General features: G+C 37.6%; 1 protein-coding gene across 1 annotated transcript; it reads left to right on the top strand.

The window, feature by feature from the left end:
- Positions 1–5,674: 5,674 nt before the first annotated feature.
- Positions 5,675–16,496, top strand: LOC104241998 (uncharacterized). Its single transcript, XM_009796970.2, has 2 exons — positions 5,675–6,167; positions 15,840–16,496. The coding sequence occupies exons 1-2, from the start codon at positions 5,864–5,866 to the stop codon at positions 16,373–16,375; spliced, it is 840 nt and encodes a 279-aa protein (XP_009795272.1). The 5' UTR covers positions 5,675–5,863; the 3' UTR covers positions 16,376–16,496.
- The last annotated feature ends 8,100 nt before the right edge of the window (positions 16,497–24,596 follow it).

Below are 24,596 nucleotides of genomic sequence, written 5' to 3'. Positions count from 1 at the left end.
TTATACAAAATTTTCAATTAATTGGTGTCGCTCACATAGACTTTTTGTTTTCCTTGTATCATATTTTTGCTAGTTCTCATGAACTCCAGAAAATTGTAGGTTTTTAAGAAAATTTCTCTGTGATTTTCGGTTTACCTTATTCCTTTTTAATATTTTCACTTATCATACTTTTACACCTATCAATAAGTATATTTAAAGTAAATGTAAGACATAATCAAATCCTTTCCAGCAAGTTTCTCTCGTTTTATCCTCTATATATGCTACTTATACACCTTTGCCAAATCTAGCCATCTTTAGACTATTGTTGTATGATCGCATATCCACTTTAGAATTCGAATAAGTATGAGACCCATTTTATGGATATGTTTGACTTTAAATGCCCAACATTCGCTCCATATAATATTGCTAGTTTTACAACCGATCTATAAGACTTGTCTTTTTATTTGGTAGATATCATTTTATCACGCAAAACTTTAGTGACACTTGCATTTTGGCTATCATATTTTCAATTTATATAACGTCTTCATCTATCACATAATTTTTTTGAAACATCAGGCCTAGATATCTTAATTATTTGCATTTAGGCAAAGTGATTCCGTATAATCTCACTTCTTTATTCTTCTGTAACGACTCGGCCGGTCGTTTCATAAGTTACAGTCCCGTTAAACCTATTTCTGCTTCTTTATGTGTTGTTCAGTTGTATTATGTGGTATTGGGTTGTTTGGTTCGGGTTCGGAGTGGTTGTGTAGAGGAATGAGACACTTAGTCTCTTTTTGGAAAGCATTAGTTGGAAAAGTCAATCGGAAGTTGACTTGTGAGTAAATGATCTCGGAACTTAGTTTTTATGGTCCGGATAGCTTCGTGAGGTGATTTGGGACGTGTGTGCAAAATTGGAGTAGGTCCATTGTGTCATTTGGAGTAGGTCTGTTGTGTCATTTGAGACGTGTGTGCAAAATTTCAGGTCATTCAGATGAGATTTGATAGACTTTTTGATCAATTGCGGAATTTGAAAGTTTTGGAATCCTTAGGCTTGAATCCGAGGGTGATTTGGTGGTTCGATGTTGTTTGGAGTGTTCCGAAGGTTGGAATAAGTTTGAATAGTGATATGTGACTTGTTCGTATTTTTGGATGAGGTACCAGGGACCTTGGGATGATTTCGGATGGTTATCGAAAAGTTTGAAAGTTGGAGAATGCAGCTGAAGCTGCTGGTTCTGTCATAACCGCACCTGCGGTTAGGGGACCGCAGGTCCGAAGACCGCAAAAGCGAGGAAAGGCCGCAGATGCGGTTGAGCAGCGCAGAAGCAAGAGTTAAGGCGCACCTGCGAGCCCGCAGGTGCGGTGGATTGACCGCATGTGCGGACGAGAGGATTTAAGTGAAAATCCGCAGAAGCGGAGATTTGTCCGCAGGTGCGGAAATACCTGGGTAGGAACTATATAAACATGCCTTCGCGAAATTTAGGTTGTTTTTCACCATTTTATCCAGAGTTGAAGCTTTTTGGAGGGTTTTGAAGAGGGAATCAAGGGGGTTTTCATTGAGGTGAGTTTCTTGAACATAAAACTCAATTCTATATTGATTTTCAGTTGTTTAAGCATGAAATTAGTGGGATTTAAAGCCTAAAAATTAGAGAATTAGGGTTGAAATTGGAGAGTGTAAATTGGGGATCTGAGGGGCCATTTGAGGTTCGATTTTGATGTTTTTGGTATGTATGGACTCGTAGGAGGATAAGAATTCTATTGATGTAATTTTTATCGGATTCCGAGACATGGGCCCGGGGGTCGGGTTTGACCAAATTCGGGATTTTTAATGTAATTTGATTATTTTCGCGTGGGCTTTGTTCCCTTAGCGTATATTGATGTTATGATTCTAATTTTGCATAGATTCGAGGCGAGTTGAGGCCGAGTCGAGAGGCAAGGGATTCACGGTGTAGGATTTCATCCGGTTCGAGGTAAGTAACGATTGTAAATCTAGACCTGAGGGTATGAAAACCCGAAATTTTGTACTGTTTTGATAAATGAGGTGCCACACATGCTAGGTGACAGGCGTGTGGGCGTGCACCTCTAGGGATTGTGACTTAGTCCGTCCCGTGGCGACTGTAGAGTTGCATATTTTGATACACTTTATATGATATCCATGTGTTTTAGAAATGAATCTGTTAACTTGGGCGGAATGCCATGTTTGGGGCCTTGTGCTGAACTGTTTGGACCCTTAAGGGCATTTTACTACTTTCCTCACACTGTTTTGATTTGAAAGCATATCCTCAGTCATGATTTTACCTGTTTATTATTGATTCAGTTTTATTACTCTACTTTCAAATATAAGAAAATTGTTTGGGCTGAGTTCCCTGATTTTAACTGAAATGCCCGAGTGACTGTGAGGTTAATGACTAAGAGAGAGGTTGAGGATCTGATAGTGAGGACTATATATATCTATGGGCCGGGTTGCACGCCACAACAATATTTATATGTATATATGGATCGGGATGTGCGCCGCAACAATATTTATATATATGGATCGGGTTGCACGTCGCAGCGATATGTTGGATCGGGCTGCGCGCAGCGATATAACGCTTGAGCTGTCGGAGCCCTTCCGGAGTCTGTACACCCCAATGAGCGTAGTCGACTATATATTGTGGATCGGGTTGCATGCCGTAGCGGTTATTATTATTATTATTATTATGAAATATCTATTGAGTGGGAGTGCTGAGTGTGAGTACTGATTGACGAGAGTTGAGTCACGAGTGATTGAGAGGCTTGCCCGACGGGCTATACTTATGAGTGATACTTTACCCGAGGGGCTTGCTTATGAGATTTCCTGTTTTCACTCTTCTTTTACACTGAGCCTCTATTGAAAAACGTTGAATAAATGCTTTAAAGGATTTTCATTAAAACTGGAGTTTTTACGAGACATTCGGTTATTGAACTGCAGATTTTGACTTTGATATTTCTGTTGAAATTCTTGGTAAAGTATGTATATGATTTTAAATGCTCGTCACTGCACTCAGACTTTATTTACTTTGGTTACTTACTGAGTTGGCGTACTAACGTTACTCCATGCACTATGTGTGCAGATCCAGGTGCCCGAGCATCAAAGTGAGAGCTTTTAGCAGCTTCTGTGTATTTTCGGAGTTAGCAAGATAGCTGCACGGCGTTTGCAGCGCTGCCTTTCTCCTTCCTATCCTAGTACTTTATATTTCAGACTTATTTTTATATTAAACAGACAGTGTTGAGTTGTACTTAGTGGCTCATGACTAGTGACACCAGATTCAGGTTGTGTTGATGTATTTACGTACTTGTTTCCGCGTATTTCTTTTGATATTTTAAAAATGAAAGATTTGAGACTTAATCTGTTTGGAAAAACAAATTTTACAAAAGATCTTCTATATTGTTCGTGTTGTTTCGACTGGCCTAGTACTGTAATAGGCGTCATCACGACCGGGGTATTTGGGATCGTGACATTTTCCTATATTGACTAAACTTACATTTACGTATATTCAATCTTAGTTCTGTTTATCCTAATATCCTCATACTCAAGAGCGTTTCTCCCTAGTTCAAAGTTTTTGGTAGACAGACTCATTGGTTTCACTAATGAACATAATAGCAAATATCATACATCATGCGACTTTATCCTGTATAGTGTTGGTTTGCTCATTCATAACTTAGATAAATAACCATGAGCTTAATGTCGATTTCTGGAGTAACTCATGATTATGAGAAATTCCTTTGTATACCATATTATTGTCCGCACACTAATGACAACTCCTTCGTACATATTCTTTATAATATTTTGTATATTTAACATTAATTCATGTCTTCTTTAATATTTTCCAAATGTCTTTTCTTGACATTCCATCACACATTTTCTCTAGGTCAATAAACACAATATATAAATCTTTCTTCTTCTCATAGTAAATTTTCATTAATTTTCTTTGAAGGAATATAACCTTCATTGTAGATCTAATATGTATAAATTCAAGATGGTTCTACGTAGCTCTTGAGCAGAAATACGCTATCAATGTTTCTCAAAGTTTCATCATATAGCTCATAAGTTTAATATTACGGTAGTTCACATACCTTTGAATATTTTCATTGTACCTGTACATTCAAATCAAGATACTCTTTCTCTACTCGTAAGACATACTAACCATTTCTTTATATATAATACTAATTAACCTGGTAAGTCATATTACTCCAACTTCCTTGAAAAAAGCTATATTTATCCTTTATGAAAAAAACTGCATCAGGTGTTTACACCAAGCAAATAAATAAATGACACTTGTCATTATATTAAATTACAGTTGTTAGTACTTAACTAAGGTTAACTACCTTTTATTTTATACATGATCTTAAATAATAATATAAAATTATACTTGATCGCCTTGCTATTCCCTTGTGCTCTTAACGGCAAGTAGATTGAATAGAAATAGTTAATCATTTTTATCAATTCTTGTGGCCAAAAATATTTCTATCTTTCAATAAAAATAAATGTTAGAAATAAATGAATTAACCCAAAAAAATAAATGAATGAATAAATGTAACCCAAAAAAATAAATGTAAAAATATTTCTATCTTTCAATAAAGATAAATGAATGAATCAAGCAATAATATGTGAGAAAATAAAATAATGTTAGAAATGGTTCATCTTTTATATGAAGAATTAACCCAAATAGGCGTCCACCTAATCTCTTAAACTAATAATAGCCGATAGATGTGTAATATATATATATATATTATAATATGTGTATAATTATATATAATTTATGTATATCGGCTAGAAAAAGTAAACAGTAAATCTGACTGGCAATTTGAGTAACAATCCCCCCTTTTTATTGCAATTTTAGAAAACTTAAGAAGATGTGTTAATGAAATAGTATCATGATAATATAAAGAAAAAAAGAAGAGATAAATGTTGATAATATAAAAGATAAAATAAGCATTTAAAAAAAAACTCAATTGAGGTATGAGAGGGGGAATAACTATTATATTCAACATTAGACGGAGAGTTTGATTTTTGAAGCAGAATTCAGAAGGTGTATATGATTTCCACTTATTTTCTTTTTCCTTACTCATAAATGCTATTACTTGTAATAATATGACATTATTTGTGAACAACACTTAACTAAGAACACAATTAGTCTTTACTTATGAATAAAATTTACTTCTAATTATATTCACTATATGATGAGCCTTTCCAATTGAAAGGATTGTTCATCGTGGGGCAATGGTTTATTTTTCGCATATATGTTTAATTTCTTTGCTTAAATATTTGATTTTTAACTTCTACGGTAGTTTCTTCAGCTTACTTATATTGAGTGTAGTTGATAGTATTGTATGACGTATATTATATACTTCTTTCTTTATTATAATATTATAACTTTAATTACTAAATTTATTAAACATATCTAAATGTTGATCGCGCAAAGCGCGAACCTATTAACTAATTATTTTATGAAACAGGGTGAACAAAACTCTTTTATTATGGCTGTATTATCTTTTTTTAAAAATTATTTATTGAAAAAAGACTCCTACTAAATTTTAGTTTTCCTCTTATGATTAACTTAACTAAAATTGGTGTAAACACCGGTAAGGGCAAAGATTAAATTCTTTTAGATAATTAAATATTATTACAGTGACAAAAATGAATAATAAAACCTTCAATAGTTGAATTTTGTAATTTCATATGTAATTGATGGAAAAATCCCCTCTGGAATATCATTTGGTGTCAGATTGTCAATTGAAAATTGAATCACCAAGTCTTGATTTCAGCAGCATAAGCTGAAACGAAGGAAATAAAAGCCATGGGACCTTAGTCCCCTTACCTTTTTGTAAGCAAATTCTTCTCTCGGTCGCAGTTGCAGAACACAAAATGTTGGCTACATATATAGTATTATTCATACTTGCCTCCCTAATTTTGGGCGAAACACTTGTGTTCTTGGGGATATGGTTCCACATCTCATTTCAAGAATCAATTATTGTGGCTTTGTCTCACCTTCACAAAGGAAAAGGCCCTTTGATTGTAACAAGGATACGGATATTGATGTTCTGCGTTTTGCTGTACTGGGTATACAGCACTAGTGTCATATTTTATAGCCGGTGGATTTTTCATGGCCCCATCAATTGGAGAGATGATGTTGCTCTCTATCTCCTAATTCTGCAGGCTTCTCTCCTGGGTAATGCTTTGATTTCTTGTTTTTTTTTTTTGCTCTTCAATATACTGAAAGCACAATCCTTGTTTAATATACTGCTCCATCGTGCACATAGAGTGGATGTCTTGATTAACAACTTTTGGAATATATTGTTAAAGTCTTGCTTAAAGTGCGCTAAGGCCCTGAAGCTCAGTGAACCTCAGGCTGTGCGCTATGCCTTAATTGGCGCTTTAGTGTAGGTGTGAAGATGCTAAGGCGTGTGCACAGGTTTTCTCTTTGGACTGAATAGTGTATGTTCGTGCAAGGATAAGTGAATTTAGAGATCCGCTCTAGTTTTATAGAACCTCTAATATGTTTTTTAAAAATAAGTTTTTAGTATTAGAATGAAATAATGGAGAGGATCGGGTATAGATAATTCATATAGCTAGCTCAACTTGTTTAGGGTTGAGGCATATTTGAACCCACAATGAATAAATTTGGGTGATGGCTAGGGCTTGAGGAATATTGGTTTTAGATTCTAGTAAGAGTTATTAGCATGGAACAATTATAAGGATGGTTGAAATAGAGAAGTACTCCCGTGGTATTATCTAATTGAAGTATGCCTACCAAGGTGAAAGGTAAGTTGCATTCAAGAATTACAAGACCAACAATGCCATATGAGAGTGAATATTGGGCTACAAAAGTCCAACACATCTACAAGATGAGTGTTGTTGACTAAGTTGCTCGGACTCTTCACTTTCAGTGCTGCACCTGTGTCGACACGACGTGGGGGTGGGTGTGGGATCCGTACTGGATATCGCGAATAAATTTTGGCTACTTTGACCAAAATTGAGGAGAAATTTGGGACAAATACAATAATTTCTGAAATCAAAACAAAAATTAGGGTGATATTAAAGAAAATAGAATATCTTGTATATAGAAATTTTTATGTCTGTCCTCTAATTCTTTTCAAATTCTCCTCTTGATCAATATTTCTCCTTTTTGGAATACCTTGAATGTTTTTCACATGATGTCTCATAATTTAGACATATTTTTATTACTCTATTTTTAGATATTTGAATTATTTTCAGTCGAATCCCTGCACCTGTATTTGGATTCATACCCCTAAATCTTAAAATTTAGATCTTGAAGGATCCGATATCTAGATTCGCACCCATATCAGATACCCGCATCCAAGTCCGAACAACATAAGTTGTAGAGATACAAATGTTAGGATGTATGTTCAGTCATATACGATTAGATAAGATAAAAAATGATCACATTTGCTAAAAGGTGCAAATAACACTCTAGGATAAAATGAGATAAAGTCGTTTGTGATGGTTTGTTCATGTCGACCTTCAGATGCGTTGGTCCGTAGGTATGAAAATATGGTAAATGAAAGTGTTAAAAAGGGAGCGAGATAGACCTAAAATCATATGGAACGGAGTTGTCTCGAAAACCTACAATTTATTGGAATCCATGCAAAGTTAGCGAAAGATAGAACACAATAAAAGCTAAAATATATACATAAGCAATATCAATTAGTTGGGGATATGTTTTCGTCATGTTCGTACGTTTACTTTAGATCATATGCTTTCTGGGATCTTTTAGCCCTATCATAGATCAACATATTCTCCCTTTTTTTTAAACGGGTAATTTTTCTATATTTCATATGTAGCAAAACAATACTTAGGTAGTACTGAAACCATATATACAAGAGACTCTAACTATCACCGACACTCTCTATATTGAATTTAAAACATCAATAATGGTGTCAGTATCATTTGTGTAGATCTGATTACACCAAAAAGCACAACAGCAAAATAAAGTTTAACTTGATCTTCTGCACTCTATTCTCCACATTCTCAAAACATCTGGAGTTTCTCTCTTTCCAAATTGTCCACCAAATGCAAGCAGGTATAATTCCCCATCTGGTCCTGTCCTTTGCCTGTAATCCTGTTTCCTCCCAACTTTTAAGAGTATCTATAACCTTCCCAGGCATGGTCCAGGAAATGCCTTTGAGGTTAAGAATAATTCTCCATAGATGAGATGTTTATCTTACAGTGAAGGAGGAGATGGTTAACTGTCTGTGCTGTTTCCCCACACAAAAAGCATCTAGAACATAAAATGACACCTCTTTTCATCAAATTATCTTGTGTAAGGACTGCTTCCTTAGCCAGTAGCCACACAAAGCAAGCAACTTTGTGAGGAATTTTTGTTTTCCAGATATGTTTCCAAGGCCAATTGGCTATCTGCTGGTTGGTGCAGTTCATCCTCTTGTAAGCTGCATTAACTTTGAATAAACTCTTACTGATGCCTTGCCACCATAGTACATCTGCACCTGCTTGTAATCCACTAAACTGCTCTAGTGCACAGAAGAATTCAACCACTCTTTGTGCTTCCCAATCGTTGATATGTCTTCTAAAAATGATGTTCCATCCTTGAGGTGTCCACATCTCTGCTATAGTCCTTTGCTGATGTAGAGCTAAATTGAAGACTTCTGGAAAAGCTACATCCAATCTGCCAATTTCATGCCAATTGTCCTTCCAAAAGCTAGTCTTATTCCCATCAAATACTTTGATCTTGGAATCATCCCTCAACTCACTCCATAGTGATCTAATGGATCTCCATAGACTAACTCCATATGGTGTAGTGACCTCCTTAGTCATCCATTTGTCTTCCTGTCCATATTTTGCTTTAATAATGTTTCCCCAAAGGAGTTGATTCTCCTTGTTGAGCCTCCACAACCATTTCATTCTAAGAGTTTTACTCTGAATCTTCAAGTTCTTGATCCCTAGCCCTCCAAGGTTCTTGCCAAAAGTGAGTGCTTTCCATTTCACCAGGTGGTAGCCCTTCCTTTCTTTGTTCCCATTCCATAAAAAATTCCTCCTGATGCTATCCAACCTATTGATGACCCCTGTTGGAATGGGGAACAAGGACATCATATATGTTGGAAGTGCATTAAGAACTGAGTTGATAAGAGTCACTCTGCCACCTAGAGATAAATACTGGGTTTTTCACCTGGCCAGTTTCTTTTCACACTTCTCTATAACATTGTTCCAAATCCCAATTGACTTAGATTTAGCTCCCAAAGGCATTCCAAGATATATTGTTGGTAAAGCCCCTACTTCACCGCCCAGCTAACATTTCCATGTTTGTGACTTCATTGATAGGGTAAAGAAAACTCTTCCTCCAGTTAATATGCAAACCAGAGATTCCTTCAAAAAGAACCAGAATCACCCTGAGGTGTTTTAGTTGATCTTCTTCAACATCACAGAATATGAGGGTATCGTCAGCATATTGTAAACGGAAAAAGTTCAAAAAATATCCTTGAACTATTCGAAATAGCTCAAAAATATCCTCCGTTTGTTTTTGGTGCCAAAACTATCCCTGCCGTCTATGTTTTGGCCCAAAGATGCCCCTAAACCGTTAGTTTTGCCATTGAAGCTGACATGACAGTCCAACTGGGTTAGAATTGCTTACATGGTCGTCCACCTAAGCAATCCATATGTGAAAATTATTTTTTCGGAAATTTTATTTTTCCAGAATTTTTTAACAAAATATAAATCAACATTTATTCTGAAAAAAGTAAAAAATCATCTAAAGGGTAAATACTTTTTTCGAATTTTTTTTACTTTTTTCAGAATAAATGTTGATTTTATATTTTATTAAAAAATTTTGGAAAAATAAAATTTCTGAAAAAATAATTTTCACATATGGATTGCTTAGGTGGACGACCATGTAAGCAATTCTAAACCAGTTGGACTGCCATGTCAGCTTCAATGGCAAAACTAACGGTTTAGGGGCATTTTTGGGCCAAAACATAGATGACAGGGATATTTTTGGCACAAAAAACAAACGGAGGATATTTTGAGCTATTTCGAATAGTTCAAGGATATTTTGGACCTTTTCCGTATTGTAAATGAGTCACTTCTAAACTATCATTGCCCCTTCTAGCTACATCAAAACCTTTTATCCACCCATACTGATTGGCTGTTTTAATCATATTGTTAAGACCTTCCATAGCAATCACAAACAGAAAAGGTGATAAAGGATCACCTTGCCTTAGTCCCCTTTCTGCTTTTAAAAAAACCTGTTGGGGAGCCATTTATAAGAACTGAAAATCTGGCTGTTGACATGCAGAATTTAATCCAATTTATCCATTTCTGGCCAAAACCCATTCTTCCTAGCATGCTCAGGAGGAAATTCCAATTGACATGGTCATAAGCCTTTTCAATATCAAGTTTGCACAAGATACCAGGTTTCTTTTGTTTCAACTTAGAATCAACTGCTTCATTGGCTACCATTACAGCATCCATGATCTGTCTACCTTTAATGAAAGCCATTTGTTGATAGTCCACCAATTGTGAAATTACCCTTTTTAGTCTCTCTGCCAAAACTTTGGAAAACAATTTGTAAATGCTACCTATCAAGCTGATAGGCCTGAAATCCCTTAATTCCTTAGCACCTTTTTTCTTTGGAATGAGAGCAATAAATGTTGCATTGAAGCTTCTTTCAAAAACTTCTTTGTCATAAAAGTTTTGAAAAGCATTCATGATGTCATATTTCACTATTTCCCAGCATTTGATGAAGAACCCCATAGTAAAACCATCTGGGCCAGGGGCTTTATCTATTGCACATAGCTTCAAGCATCTAAGCACTTCATTCTCCTCAAAGTTACCCTGTAGAGCTTCCTTATCCTCCTCAGTTAAAACAGAACAATTGTCATAGCAGCATGCAGATCTCCATTGAGTAGTTTCTTTGTACAACTTCTGATAGTAATCAATAATTTCCTCTTCTATTCTAGCTGGCTCCTCTGTTAATTCATTAGTTGGTCAATATTGTTGAATCTTTTATGTGCATTTGCTACTTTGTGAAAAAACTTAGTGTTTCTGTCACCTTCTTTCAACCATATGGCCCTTATTTTTGTCTCCCATGAGATTTCTTCATTTTTGATCAACTCCTCATACTCCACGAATAGTGCTGCCTTCTTGATAGTTTCTTCCTCTGTTAAAATTCTGTCTTCTAGCACCTCATCCAGTTCTGCCAATTGACTTAACAATTTCTTCCTTTGATATCCCAAATTCCCTGTCTCACTTCTGCTCCATTCCTTGAGTTTTGATTTGAGAGCTTTTAATTTACAGGCCAGTATAAAGTCAGGCTTGCCTGAAAAATTGAAAGAACTCCACCATTCTTCGACTATGTCATTGAAACCAGCTGTTCCTAGCCACCAATTTTCAAATTTAAAATAGTTTTTGTTCCTGTTCCAAGTGCCTCCTTGTAGAGCTACTGGAATGTGATCAGATGCTAGTCTTTGCAGTGGAATCTGTTTTATATTACTAAAACTATCATCCCAATTTTTACTTTTAGTTTGTATATACTGGCCTTAGATGAATTTAAACGGAGAAACATAGTCAGATGATTCATATAGCCGATCCAACCTGGTTGGAACAGGCGTAGTAGTTGTAGGGGTAGTTTGCATCTTCTTCTGCTTTCTTTATTCTTTTGGGGTAAGGACATTAGAAGCCAACTTTGATATCAGTTTATTATCAACGTGGATTTCCTTATCCAAAAAAAGAAATAAATTAAAAAGGCCAGCTTTGAGCTTCTGTTTCATTTGTTTCCTCAGACCTGGTAATGACCCTCAGGAGTCAATAAGCTGCTTATTGAAATGCTCCCAACACATATAATACCTTCTAAGAATGCACTGTGATGTTTCTTTTGACAATGACTGCACTATGATGCCTTTAATACTATTATTCATGTTATCTTCCATGATCTCGTCGAGTTGTTACTTTCACCTTACATGAGTTGCATCCACAATAATAAACTTGACGTTTCTGCTAATTTGCTCTCTTATTCTTTAGTAATTCATCCCAAACTTGTTCCACTTTCTCAAAATGAACATTACTTGTTTAATATGATTTCATAGAAATTTTAGTGCTGATTTTGAACTCCATATCAAATTGTTATCACATAAATAGATAAAAACTGATCCCTGCCAAAGGATAGTTGGTGACTTGGTGTATTGTGAAGAGCAACAAATATGCTTTTTTTAGCAATCAATTAATTCCTTTACATTCCCCCCCCCCTATTCTCTACCCTCTCCTGTACAATGACTTCCAAGTTTCAAATGGTAAGCATTTAATCTCTATCTCCCCCAGCCTGATTGAACCATATAAATGCCCAACTACAGTGGTCATATTGCTAATAAGATGCTTTAAAGAAGAAACTAGATTTGCTTTTCAAAAAAGAAATTATTTAACACATCCTGATCAAAATGAAATTACAACAACAGCAACGACCCAGTGAATCAAAATGAAATTACGTTACCCATTATTATGCAATGTTAACTTTGCCTATCTGAGCTTCGCCAGATCATAGTTAGTCCCAGACCCGCATAAAAGACAGTTACAGTAGGCTGACCGTTGACGGCTAGCTTATAAAATATTCTATATGTGAATTCTCTGAGTATTAATTAGAGTGAAAAGGATGCAAATGATGCATATAACCACCCCATATAATTTGTGATTGAAACGTAGTGGATTGATTCATTGTGGCTTTTCGAGTTTTTAAGCCAAAGAGAACTGTGAACCCCATGTTAAGACTTACTGGTCACTTTGTTGTGAATAAACCACCTAGTATGAAAAAGAAACTGAAATAAAGTCTTCTATCAAACTGTATAATTGTATTTAGTTCAGTCTAAGAAAAAGCAAGCATAAAATGCCAGGGTAATCTCCTGTATACCCAAGAGTTTGATATAATATAGAGTTGCAGAACACCGTAAAGATATCTTCAAGGCTTGCTAAGCCTCATGCTTGTTCTCATTTTCCCTTCTTTTATCATAGTTAATGGAATCAGCTCTTTCAGTTCTCATATCAGTGCTTTTAAAAGCGAAAAGTGCAAAAAGTAATTACAGCAAACAGTGTTTTTCTCTATGAGGAGTGAAGCGCACACTTCTCTGAAGCGAAGCACACAATTTACAAAACACTAAAAAGTACCAAACATAATTAAATTTAGTACTATCATAACGAAGTTGGAATTAAAATAACTTTTTTTGTGGTTAATGCAATTAAAATAACTAATTCAGCATCTAATTATTTTTCTCTAAAAAATAACTAATTTCAGTATCAAATGTAAAATGATGCTGATACTAGTCTAACTCCTCAAAGTTGAGATTCAACAAACCGACAGCTTCTTATTTGGATCACTTTGCAGATCATTGTTTGAAGCCCACATTTCTTTGTAGTAGGACTGAACTGAAATTTTTGATTTTCCAGTTTCAGTTTCTCCATTTATTTGGTTGGTTCATGGTTTAATTGTTTCAATATGTCTGTTCTTCGGTTCGTTTCTCGGTTTAGTGGAAGTTTTTAGAAAAGAATTTCTGGGCCATCCTTCTTCCTGTTTCTCTCTCCCGACGGATGATATGATAACTGCAATAATAAAAGTTTTAGTCCTTTTGACTGATGATATGTTAACTGCAGCACACTATTCTTGTAATATTTGATATGGGTTTGAGTCCAAAGAATTGAAAAAAGCTATTTCAATAGTGTTTGACTGATGATATGTCAACAGTTTTATTTCTTGACTTGGGTTTCTCTCAAAGTTGGTACTTTTGATGTTCTCTGGCTTCCCTGATAGACTCTTATGGTAATATTTCATTTCAAAATTTGATTTTTTCCCTCTTATTGTTTCTTATGATACTCGTTCTTATTGAGATTTCTGTTTTGCTTTTTTCCTTACTATTTTGATATTTACAGAACTGAAAAATAAAAAGCTACTCCTAAATAAATAGTCTATGACTGATGATATGTCAACTGATTCTTGAGAAATTCTTTTAGTACGTTTTTAGTTTGAGTCTTATTCGTGAAGCACAAAATATGTAAAGATACATTTCTTGGAAATGGAAAAGCAGGGTACTGAATTTCTTATGACTGATGATATGAAGTAGAAAAAGTAATATAGGAAATGGACTGGGCAGGTTGTTCTAAGCTAATTCACTTGTGTAGACAGATGGCAAGTCTATTAATATGTGTCAAAAAGGAACCTGTGGTGCAGCTAAGATGACACAAGTCTTATAAGATGACACAAGTCTAGTGTGCATGTAAATACCACCACCACCACCACCAACAACAATTAAAAAAAAAAAAACCAGGGTAGTCCCACAAGTGGGGTCTGGGGAGGGTAGTGTGTATACAGACCTTACCCCTACCTTGTGAAGGTAGACAGGCAGTTTCTGATAGACACTCGGCTCAAGGACAAATAAAAAAAAAGTAACTGTGCATGTAAATACCATTAGGAAAAAAAGGTTGTTCTTTGCTTAGATTAGTAAAAAGGGAATCATAAAAATTAATGGGTGCCCATTTTAATGAGAAAACGTGAAAAGGGTTTGGGAGCAAGTACTTGCAAATGCAGCCCATTGCAAAAGTTTAATTCTGACCCATTTTGTGTCTGGGGAAAAACCTCTATCTGACAGGCCCAAAACTAAAAAACGGAATTGATTAAACTGAAGTTCACATGAAAAAAATCGAACTGTACCAAAATTACTACAGTTCAGTTTTGGTTACCGAAATGACAAACCGAAAACAGAAAAAAACACACAGAGCTTTTGCTAAACCGAACCAAACCAACCAACACCCACCCCTACTTTGAAGCGCATGGCTTCACCCATGAAGCAAACCCCTCGTTTCACATTGCTTCACCGCTTTAAACAACGAAGCTATGGCTTATAACAATGCTGTCGGCAAAGCTCTCAACAACTATCTTCTGTTTTTACGCTCTTTCTTCCATCTGAATATCAAGCTCCTCACCAGGAACCTCCTATTTGGGAGCTTCTACTGGTGAAATGCCACTAAATTTATTATTGACAAGTTACAATCAAATTAACTACCTGCAGTGGCTGTTTGACTTGACGAGTAACAAACAACAACAACTACATACCCAGTCTTATCCTACACCGTGGAGTCTGGGGAAGGTAGTGGGTACACAAATCTTACCCTTACCTTATACACAGACCTTACCCCTACCTTGACTTGGCGAGTGAGCACATGAAATGTCCAGATGGGATGTGTGTGTTTCATCTGAACTACTACTAATCTACTATTCACAAGCATTTGGAAATAGTGTTTAGCTTTTCATCCCTTTTGTTACTAGGCCTCTTCCTCCCATGGATGGTTTCCCCATTTCTTGTGTTTCTCCAATGTCTTATGGGATGGGAGCATACATTGCGAGTACTTTAACTACTAATTATAACTTTTATGCTTTCTGCATCCGCTCCTAACCATCACAGATGGTATTTATATATGGTTCTGTTAATTCACTGTGCACCGGATCCCTAAATAAGTCCAAGAAAGGCTAATTTTGTTTTTAATGAAGAATAATGAATCCATTTATACTGATATGAGTTACTAAATTGAGTTTGAAGCTTATAGGTGGCTTCTCAAATCTCACATATCCACCAATAATGCATGTGATTCTCGTTCTCCTGTCTTACACATACAGAGATAGTGACCCATTAATCCTTAAGATCTCTTGATTAACCAAGACAAAAGGGTAAGTGCTCCGTCCCTCATAGGTAATACTGAAGGTGGAGTTTGCCAATAGGAGTAACATATATTTAGGTTATGCCGATGCATATACTTGGACAACTGATTTATGTCAGATGTGTTTTGCAAATTTCTTGGTTTTAAGTTTTAACACTAAACCTGTGATTTGCAGGATTTTCGCTATTTGCCTGGATGTTGTTGGACAAATTGTACCCTGTAATAATGGAGCATCATTCTGTTAGGAAGATTATCAAGGCTGAAGAAATACTTCTTCAGGAAAGAAAATTGCTTATGGGGGATCATAGTAGAGTTTTACAGGGCAAGATTGCCGAATTGAGAGCTAAAATGAAGAAGCTGGAAACGGATTGTAAGATAAAAGCTACTAAGGCTCAGGCTGCAGGAGCTATTGTTTTGAAATTAAAAAACCAGTTTGAAGAACTCCATTTTAAATATGATCGTTTGTTTGAATACAATCAGACACTTCGAAACCAGTTGCAGTCAATAAGCCATGAGGTTGAGATTAATGATGAGTCAGATGGATGGTCTAACTTGAAAATTAAGCTGGGTTGTCCAACCCTTGAAAATAATGGACAAAGTGTCGATTTTAAGAATGTAATGGAGGCAACAACAAAATGTGGTGAGTACCTTGTCTCTGACACTCAGTCATCGTCCTCGCCCAGACATCGCAGGCCAATTTATCAGTGTTGAGGACAAATAACCAACCTGCTTCCTTTGAAAGATACTCGTCTGTGTAAGTAAAACTTTTGTAAATTCTCAAAGAGAACTGATGGCAGAATGTTGTACATGCATTGCCTTAAGCTTTATTTTCTTTCCTCTTTCCCCCCCCCCCACCCCTCTGTGTTGGCTAGTTCAAAGGAGAATAAACTAGTGGAATTCACAATCTTATGTCAAGATAAGGAGCCCGTTTGGATGGGCTTGTTGTAAGTGACTTTTAAGCCAAAAGTCATAAGTTAGGAATTCTAGCTTTTGGCCTTTGGCTTATTTTATCATTTTAGCTTAAAAACAAGTGCTTAAAAATATTTTTTTACTTTATCCAAACACTAAAAAATTGTTTAAAAGTTATTTTGGCGTAAAAGTACTTAAAATAAGCCAATCCAAATGGGCTCAAGGAACCTCCATTGGAGGTCATCGTACATTCTAGAAGATAGCAGAGAAGAGAGAATGAAGAAGAAAAATGGAAATGAATGGTGTTGTTCTCATTCAGTGATGTAACAGTACATATATACATTCAACTCACACGTGCACTTAACCAATTAACCTAACTGTGCATGTGGCTCTTAATACTCCCCCTCAAGCTGGAGGGTGGTATACATCTAACGCTTGGATAACAGATAATGATGTTGTGCTGCTCCTAATTCTTTGGTGAATAAATCTGCCAGTTGTTGTTTGCTCCCCAAGTACTCTGATTGTATCAGCCCATTCTTGATCTTTTCCCTAATGAAATGACAATTAATGTCGATGTGTTCGGTTCTTTCGTGGTAGATTGGGTTTGCTGCAATTTGCATGGCCGTTTTACTATCACTGAAAAATTTAATTGGCTTTGATACTTCCACACTCAGCTCCCGTAGTAATCCTTCTAGCTAGACTACTTCAGCTACTGTTGTTGCCATGCTTCTATACTCCGCTTCAACTGAGTTTCTGCTGCTTCTTGGATTTCCAAGATATTAAAGAGTCTCCTAGCTTGATTGCATATCTTGTTACACCTTGTGTATTCGGCGTTATCATGCTGTAAATGGGATAATTCGGTAGGAAGATAATTTCTATGAGATATTTAAATGATGCGATAGTTATACGTTAAGATTGGAAGTCATTTGAGTTGTGATTAAAAATTCGACAAAGATCGCGCGCAAGTTACGGGTTTAAATTTCACTGGAATTTGGATAAAATGTTGATGACTTTTTCTCTCAATATACTGGGAGTTATGGTGTGTTCTACCTACCGAATCGAAGGTCTATGAGTCTAGTTTCCAACGCAATAAACCGTTCGTTAATACGACTTCGGAGTAGAGAGATATTAACATTTTCGTACAGGGGTGCACACTGTTACGGGAACAGTGTGCCTAGTCGGGTTTAGTCAAAATTTTTTTATTTAAGTCAATTTTTAAAACAGAACCCCTGCGTTTTATCCTCTCCAAAACAGAACCAAAAACCTAGGGATTTCCTCTCAAACTTCTCCCATCCATCTAGCCAAGCATAACAACAATTTAGTCATCCTCAAGATGGAGAACACCATGGTAGCTTCGGAATCGTGAATTCTTCGGTGTTTCACTTTTCATAGCAAGACTCCGTCTTGTAATTTCGAATTTTGAGTAATTCTGGTCACATAAGGTATGATTTAACTTCCTCTTTGATCTTTGTAAACTTCTACCGTAAGAATTCTTAAGAAATAGTTGAAACCTCTATAGAAATATTCTTGATTTTTTTTGAAACCTCTCTTAATATGGCTTGATTGTTGGGGCTGTTCTATATGATTTTATTGTGTTGTTTGGATCTGTGAAGACATGGATGGAATTCTGTTGATGAGGAGATGTAGTAAAGTAAAATTTGGTGGTGTGTTGGGGGGAAATTAATCTACAAAAGAGTCTACAAATTCATGGCCACAAGTTGTTCGCGTAAATGTCTAAATGAAGAATTATTTAAGCTATGAGCTTGAATTTGATTTTGAATGGTTTGTATTATGTAGGAAATCATTCCTAAGGCTTTTGAGGTCTTGGAAACAGTATATAACTCCATCGACAAGGTATGTAGGGCTTTCGCTATACTTTTCGGCATGACTAGAATTCGAATAAACGTTTATCGAATTGTCTCGTCGGATTCGAGTTATTTCACCTTCAACTTATAAAGATGCTTAGACCTGATCTTTTCTCATAGATTGCTTACTCTAGAGGATATCTATGATTTCTCGGATTTCCTTGTTCCTTGCTTAAAAAGAACTAAAGCCTTTTACTCGTTCTCCTTTCGACGTTCATATAAATCTTGAATAAGTAACATTTACTTCAAAGGTACTCATAATACACAACTCTCATGTTCTTAGTACTTGTTGGCTCGTAGTTGAAAATTAAATATTTTTAGCCACAACCATGATAGTCGGGGAAGAATGATGATAGGCCACTTCGACTCTTCTTAGAATACGTCTTTTAAGGTTGGTTTCGCATTGCACCTATATAATTTATGATCTAGTATATGTATGTATTTACTTTCATTACCGAGCCGCATTATAGACGGCCGGGTATGACACATATTGTGTAACCACTGATCAGTTGGGATTACCGAGCTTCACGTGGCCGGGTACGATTCTACCGAGCCTTTATTATGGCCGGGTATGTTATGGATATTATAGCCCCACAGAGGGATTTATTATTATATAATGTGATATATTATAAGTAGCGATAGTGAACGACGGTGTCACGAGCATACATTTATATCCATGTTGAATTTTAGTTTCCTACCGAGGCTAGTTTCAGAATTTAAATTATCTCTATGTCTCTTCTCTTGTTAATTACATTTTTCATGTTACACTTGTCGCCCTACATATTCAGTACATATTTCGTACTGACGCATTTTTATGCGCTGTGTTCATGCCCACAGGTTCGAATAGACAGAGTGGTGTGCCTCCTCAGTAGGACCCCCAGGATCAGCGTTGGGTTTCGCACTCCACTTCTTCGGAGTTGCTGACTTTGAGTCCATAGGTACTATTACAGATGTATATGTGTGGTTTTGGGCATGTCGGGGGCTTTGTCCCACCCTGTTGAGATTGTCTTACACTCTTAGAGGCTTGCAGACTAGCGGTCATTGTATATATATATTTTTCGTATCGCCCTATCGGCCTTCTGGATAGCTGTTATACTGTTGTTACAGCCTTGTTGGCCTAGTTTATATATATATATATATATATATATATATATATATGTCGTGTTGGGCTCTTCTACCTGCAGGTTATTATATTTCGGATCATATCTCATGGTTGGTTCGCTCGGGCCTTCGGGCATCGGGTGCCAGCCACACCTCACAAGGTTGGGGTGTGACAAACTTGGTATTAGAGCAGGTCAGTCCTAGGGAGTCTACAAGCCGTGTCTAGTAGAGTCTTGTTTATGGTGTATTGTGCACCACACTTATAAACATGAGGCTATTGGGCATTTAGGATTATTACTTTCTTCTTGATCTAGATCGTGCAATAGAGCCTAATCATAAGTGTTCATTCCTAATTCTTTTTTTTTTGTTTACCTTCTCAGTGATGCCTAACACTAGGAGACGACAAGTGGCTATGAAATTTATTCAGAGGTTGGACGAGGAGGCGGGAGAGGGCACAAGTCAGGTGCCACCTGCTAATGTAGATCAACATGAGCCACAGAATGAGGCTGATTCTCAGGCTTCCGGGGCAGTACCCCCACCACCCCCGGAAGGGCTTAGAGGAGCTAACATACCTCCAGTCCCTCTCCCAGTTGTTCCTGATCAGGACCTAGACATGGGGAGTGCTGTACAATTGCTGACTCGAATAGTGGCCTCCCAGGCCCAACACCAGACCTTCGGTATTGCTGATAGGTCCGTGAGTGCGAGAGTTCGAGACTTTATCAACTTGGATCCTCCAGTATTTACAGGGGTTGATCCTAATGCTGACCCACATGATTTTCTGGATCTTATGCAACGGACCTTACAAATTATACATGCCACGGATGTTGAGTCAGTGGAGTTTACTTCTTATAGACTACGTGATGTTGCTGTGACATGGTATGAGACTTGGAAGCAAACTCGGGGGCCTAATGTGCCACCAGTGACATGGAAGGAGTTCTCTGAGGCATTTTTACAGCAATATTTGCCAATTGAGCTTCGAAGAGCCCGACGAGATAGGTTCTTACACTTAGAACAGGGTAATATGAGCGTTCGGGAATATAGCATGCAGTTCAACTCTTTGGCTAGGTATGCTCCTACGATTGTTGCTGATATGAGTGATCGGGTACACCAGTTTGTTAGTGGTTTGGGGGCACACTTGATAAATGAGTGCACTACAGCTTCTCTAAACCAAGGAATGGATATTGCCCGTATTCAAGCATATGCACAGGTCTAAAGGATCGCAAGAGGCAACAACGAGCCAATCGAGAGCATGATAGAGGGCAGCAGAAGAGGGCGCGGTTCGCAGGTAGCATAGGGGAGTTTCGAGGTGGATTTAGGCCACAGTTTCCCCGGCGTCAGTCTTATCCGGCAGCCAGTGCACCGCCACAGTTTCAGGGACAGCGCCAGGATCGGACCACTTATTCTGGTCCAGGTCAGAGTTCACGGACCCCAGGTCCATAGTTTAGAGGCGAGTTCAGTCAGATGAGGCCTCAGTTTCCTAGATGTGATCGATGTGGCCGAAATCATTTTGGACCATGTCGCCAGGGTTCTGATACATGTTATACATGTGGACAGCCAGGTCATATTATGAGACATTGTCCGATGACAGGTGGAGGGGGTATGGCTCAGCCGACGGCATCTGCAGGGGCTTCTTCTTCTTCGGTACGTCCTCCTAGACAGAGTATGCAGACATCAGCTGGCAGGGGTAGGGGAAGATTTGGAGCTTCTGGTTCAGGAGGTCAGCAAAATCGCATATATGCTTTATCGAGTCGTCAGGATTTAGAGTCATCTCCGGACGTGGTTACAGGTATACTATCTGTCTTTTCTATCGATATTTATGCCTTGATAGATCCTGGTTCTACATTGTCGTATATCTCCCCCTTCGTTGCTAGTAAATGGGATAGAGAGCCTGAATTGTTGCAACAGTCCTTTGAGGTATCTACGCCAATGGGTGAGTCTGTTGTAGTTAGACGAGTATATCGAAGTTGTGACGTGAAGATTCATGACCGCCATACGTTAGCAGATTTGCATGAGCTAGAAATGGTCGATTTTGATATCATTATGGGTATGGATTGGTTGGCTTCTTGTTATGCCAATGTAGATTGCTGGACAAAAGATTGTTCGTTTTAATTTTCCAAGTGAGCCTATTATTGAATGGAAAGGTGATGCTGCAGCGCCTAAGGGAAAGTTTATTTCTTACCTTAAAGCTCGAAGGATGATTTTAAAAGGGTACATCTATCATTTGGTACGAGTGCATGATATGGAGGTGAAATCTCCAACCCTTCAATCGGTTCCCGTCGTGAATGAATTTCCTGATGTATTTCCTGATGAACTTCCTGGTCTTCCTCCAGAAAGAGAAATCGACTTTGCTATTGATATGCTTCCAGATACTCAACCAATATCTATTCCTCCATACAGAATGGCTCCTGCTGAGTTAAAAGAATTGAAAGCCCAGTTGAAGGATCTTTTGAATAAGGGCTTTATCAGGCCCAGCACATCTCCCTGGGGTGCACCAGTGTTGTTTGTTCGTAAGAAGGATGGTTCGTTAAGAATGTGTATTGACTATCGCCAGCTCAACAAAGTGACTATCAAGAACAAGTACCCTTTACCCAGAATTGATGATTTGTTTGATCAGTTGCAAGGTGCCAAATATTTCTCAAAGATTGACCTTCGATCCGGCTATCACCAATTGCGAGTTAAGGAGAGAGATATTCCGAAAACGGCTTTCCGGACTAGATATGGCCATTATGAATTTCTTGTGATGTCTTTCGGTCTTACTAATGCGCCAGCAGCTTTTATGGATTTAATGAATCGGGTTTTCAAGCCATTTCTAGATATATTTGTAATTGTTTTCATTGATGATATTCTGGTATATTCTCAATCAGAAGCAGAACATGAGGATCATTTGCGTGTGGTGTTGCAGACTTTGAAAAATCAGAAATTATATGCTAAATTCTCCAAATGTGAATTTTGGTTGAATTCAGTGGCTTTCCTTGGGCATATCGTTTCCGATAAAGGTATTAAGGTAGATGGTCAGAAAATTGAAGCAGTACAAAACTGGCCTAGACCTACAACTCCTACGGAAGTTCGTAGTTTCTTGGGCTTAGCTGGTTATTATCGGAGATTTGTTGAGAACTTCTCTTCTATTGCTGCTCCCATGACAAAATTGACACACAAAGCCGTTAAGTTCCAATGGTCTGATGCATGTGAAAGGAGCTTTCATGAGTTGAAGAAACGCTTAACATCAGCACCTGTTCTAGCACTTCCGGAAGGATCTGAAGGTTATGTGGTATATTGTGATGCATCCAGGGTTGGATTGGGATGTGTTCTAATGCAGCATGGAAAAGTTATTGCATATGCTTCGAGGCAGTTGCGGAAGCACGAATACAATTATCCGACTCACGATATTGAGTTAGCAGCCGTTATATTTGCCTTAAAAATATGGCGTCATTATCTTTATGGTGTTCATGTGGATATCTATACAGATCACAAAAGTTTACAATATATATTTAAGCAGAAAGACTTGAACTTGAGACAAAGAAGATGGCTTGAATTGCTGAAGGACTATGATGTGGATATTTTGTACCATCCGGGCAAAGCGAATGTGGTAGCTGATGCATTGAGTCGTAAATCCATGGGCAGCTTGAAGCATGTAGAAGCTGGGAAATTAGAAATGACTAAAGAGATATATCAATTGGCTAACCTGAGTGTACGGCTACATGATACAGGTGACCAGGGTGTAGTAGTCCAAAATATTGCGGGGTCATCACTGGTAGCTGAGGTAGAAATGCGTCAATTTGAGGATCCGGAGTTAGTCAAAATTAAAGAGAGTATCCCTTTTCAGAAGAAGCAGTTGTTCGAGCAATCTGATGATGGAATTCTAAAATATAAAGGCCGATGGTGTGTACCTAATGTTGGGGAGCTTCGTAAGCAAATTATGACAGAGATGCACCAGTCTCGGTACTCAGTTCATCCTGGTTCAACCAAAATGTATCATGATCTTCGTCAGCTATACTGGTGGAACAGCATGAAGAAAGATATAGCCACATTTGTGGCTCAATGTCCCAACTGCCAGCAGGTTAAAGCTGAACACCAGAAACCTAGAGGGCTACTTCAAAATATTGAGATTCCAGCTTGGAAATGGGAATCGATTAATATGGATTTCATTACAGGATTGCCCAATTCTCGCCGTAAGTTCAATTCTATTTGGGTCATTGTGGATAGGCTGACGAAATCAGCTCACTTTCTCCCAGTTAGGACCACCTATTCAGCTGAAGACTATGCGAGCCTGTATATCAAGGAAATAGTTCGGCTACATGGAGTTCCGTTTTCTATTATATCTGACAGAGGTGCCCAATTTACAGCTAATTTCTGGAGGTCTTTTCAAGAAGGTTTGGGTACTCTTGTTAACCTTAGTACAACATTTCATCCGCAGACCGACGGACAAGCCGAACGCACTATTCAGACACTTGAAGATATGTTGCGAGCTTGTGTCTTAGACTTCAAGGGAAGTTGGGAAGATCATTTACCACTCATTGAGTTTGCCTACAATAACAGTTATCATGCCGGTATTCAGATGGCACCTTATGAGGCACTATATGGGAGGAAATGCAGATCTCCTATTGGCTGGTTTGATGTTGGTGAGACAAAGTTGCTAGGACCTGAATTGGTACAGCAAGCTGTAGAAAAGGTAAAGTTGATCCAGGAAAGGTTGCGTACAGCTCAAAGTCGACAGAAATCATATTCAGATAACCGACGTCGAGACTTGGAATTTGCTGTGGGAGACTGGGTATTCTTGAAAGTGTCGCCTATGAAGGGTGTAATGAGATTTGGTAAGAAAGGAAAACTCAGCCCTAGATATGTTGGGCCATATCAGATTGTTCAGAGAATTGGGCGAGTAGCCTACAAACTTGACCTGCCACCAGAATTAGAAGCAATCCATCCGGTATTTCACATTTCCATGCTTCGGAAATTCTTAGGTGATCCTTCTTGCATCAGCCCTATCGAGGATATTGAAGTTTCCGAGAACTTGTCATATGAAGAAATACCTATTGCCATTCTTGACCGTCAAATCCGTA

The sequence above is a fragment of the Nicotiana sylvestris genome, chromosome 5, assembly GCF_000393655.2.
Source record: "Nicotiana sylvestris chromosome 5, ASM39365v2, whole genome shotgun sequence".
NCBI lineage: Eukaryota > Viridiplantae > Streptophyta > Magnoliopsida > Solanales > Solanaceae > Nicotiana > Nicotiana sylvestris.
The sequence above is the reverse complement of the archived record's forward strand: the minus strand, read 5'-3'. Positions and strand labels throughout refer to the sequence as shown.

What these genes read in the sequence shown, in the direction of transcription:
- LOC104241998 (XM_009796970.2), top strand. Translation starts at nt 5,864, where the DNA reads ATGTTGGCTACATATATAGTATTATTCATACTTGCCTCCCTAATTTTG. An exon ending in TCTGCAGGCTTCTCTCCTGG is followed by an intron (nt 6,168 to 15,839) that starts GTAATGCTTTGA and finishes TGTGATTTGCAG; the next exon opens with GATTTTCGCTATTTGCCTGG.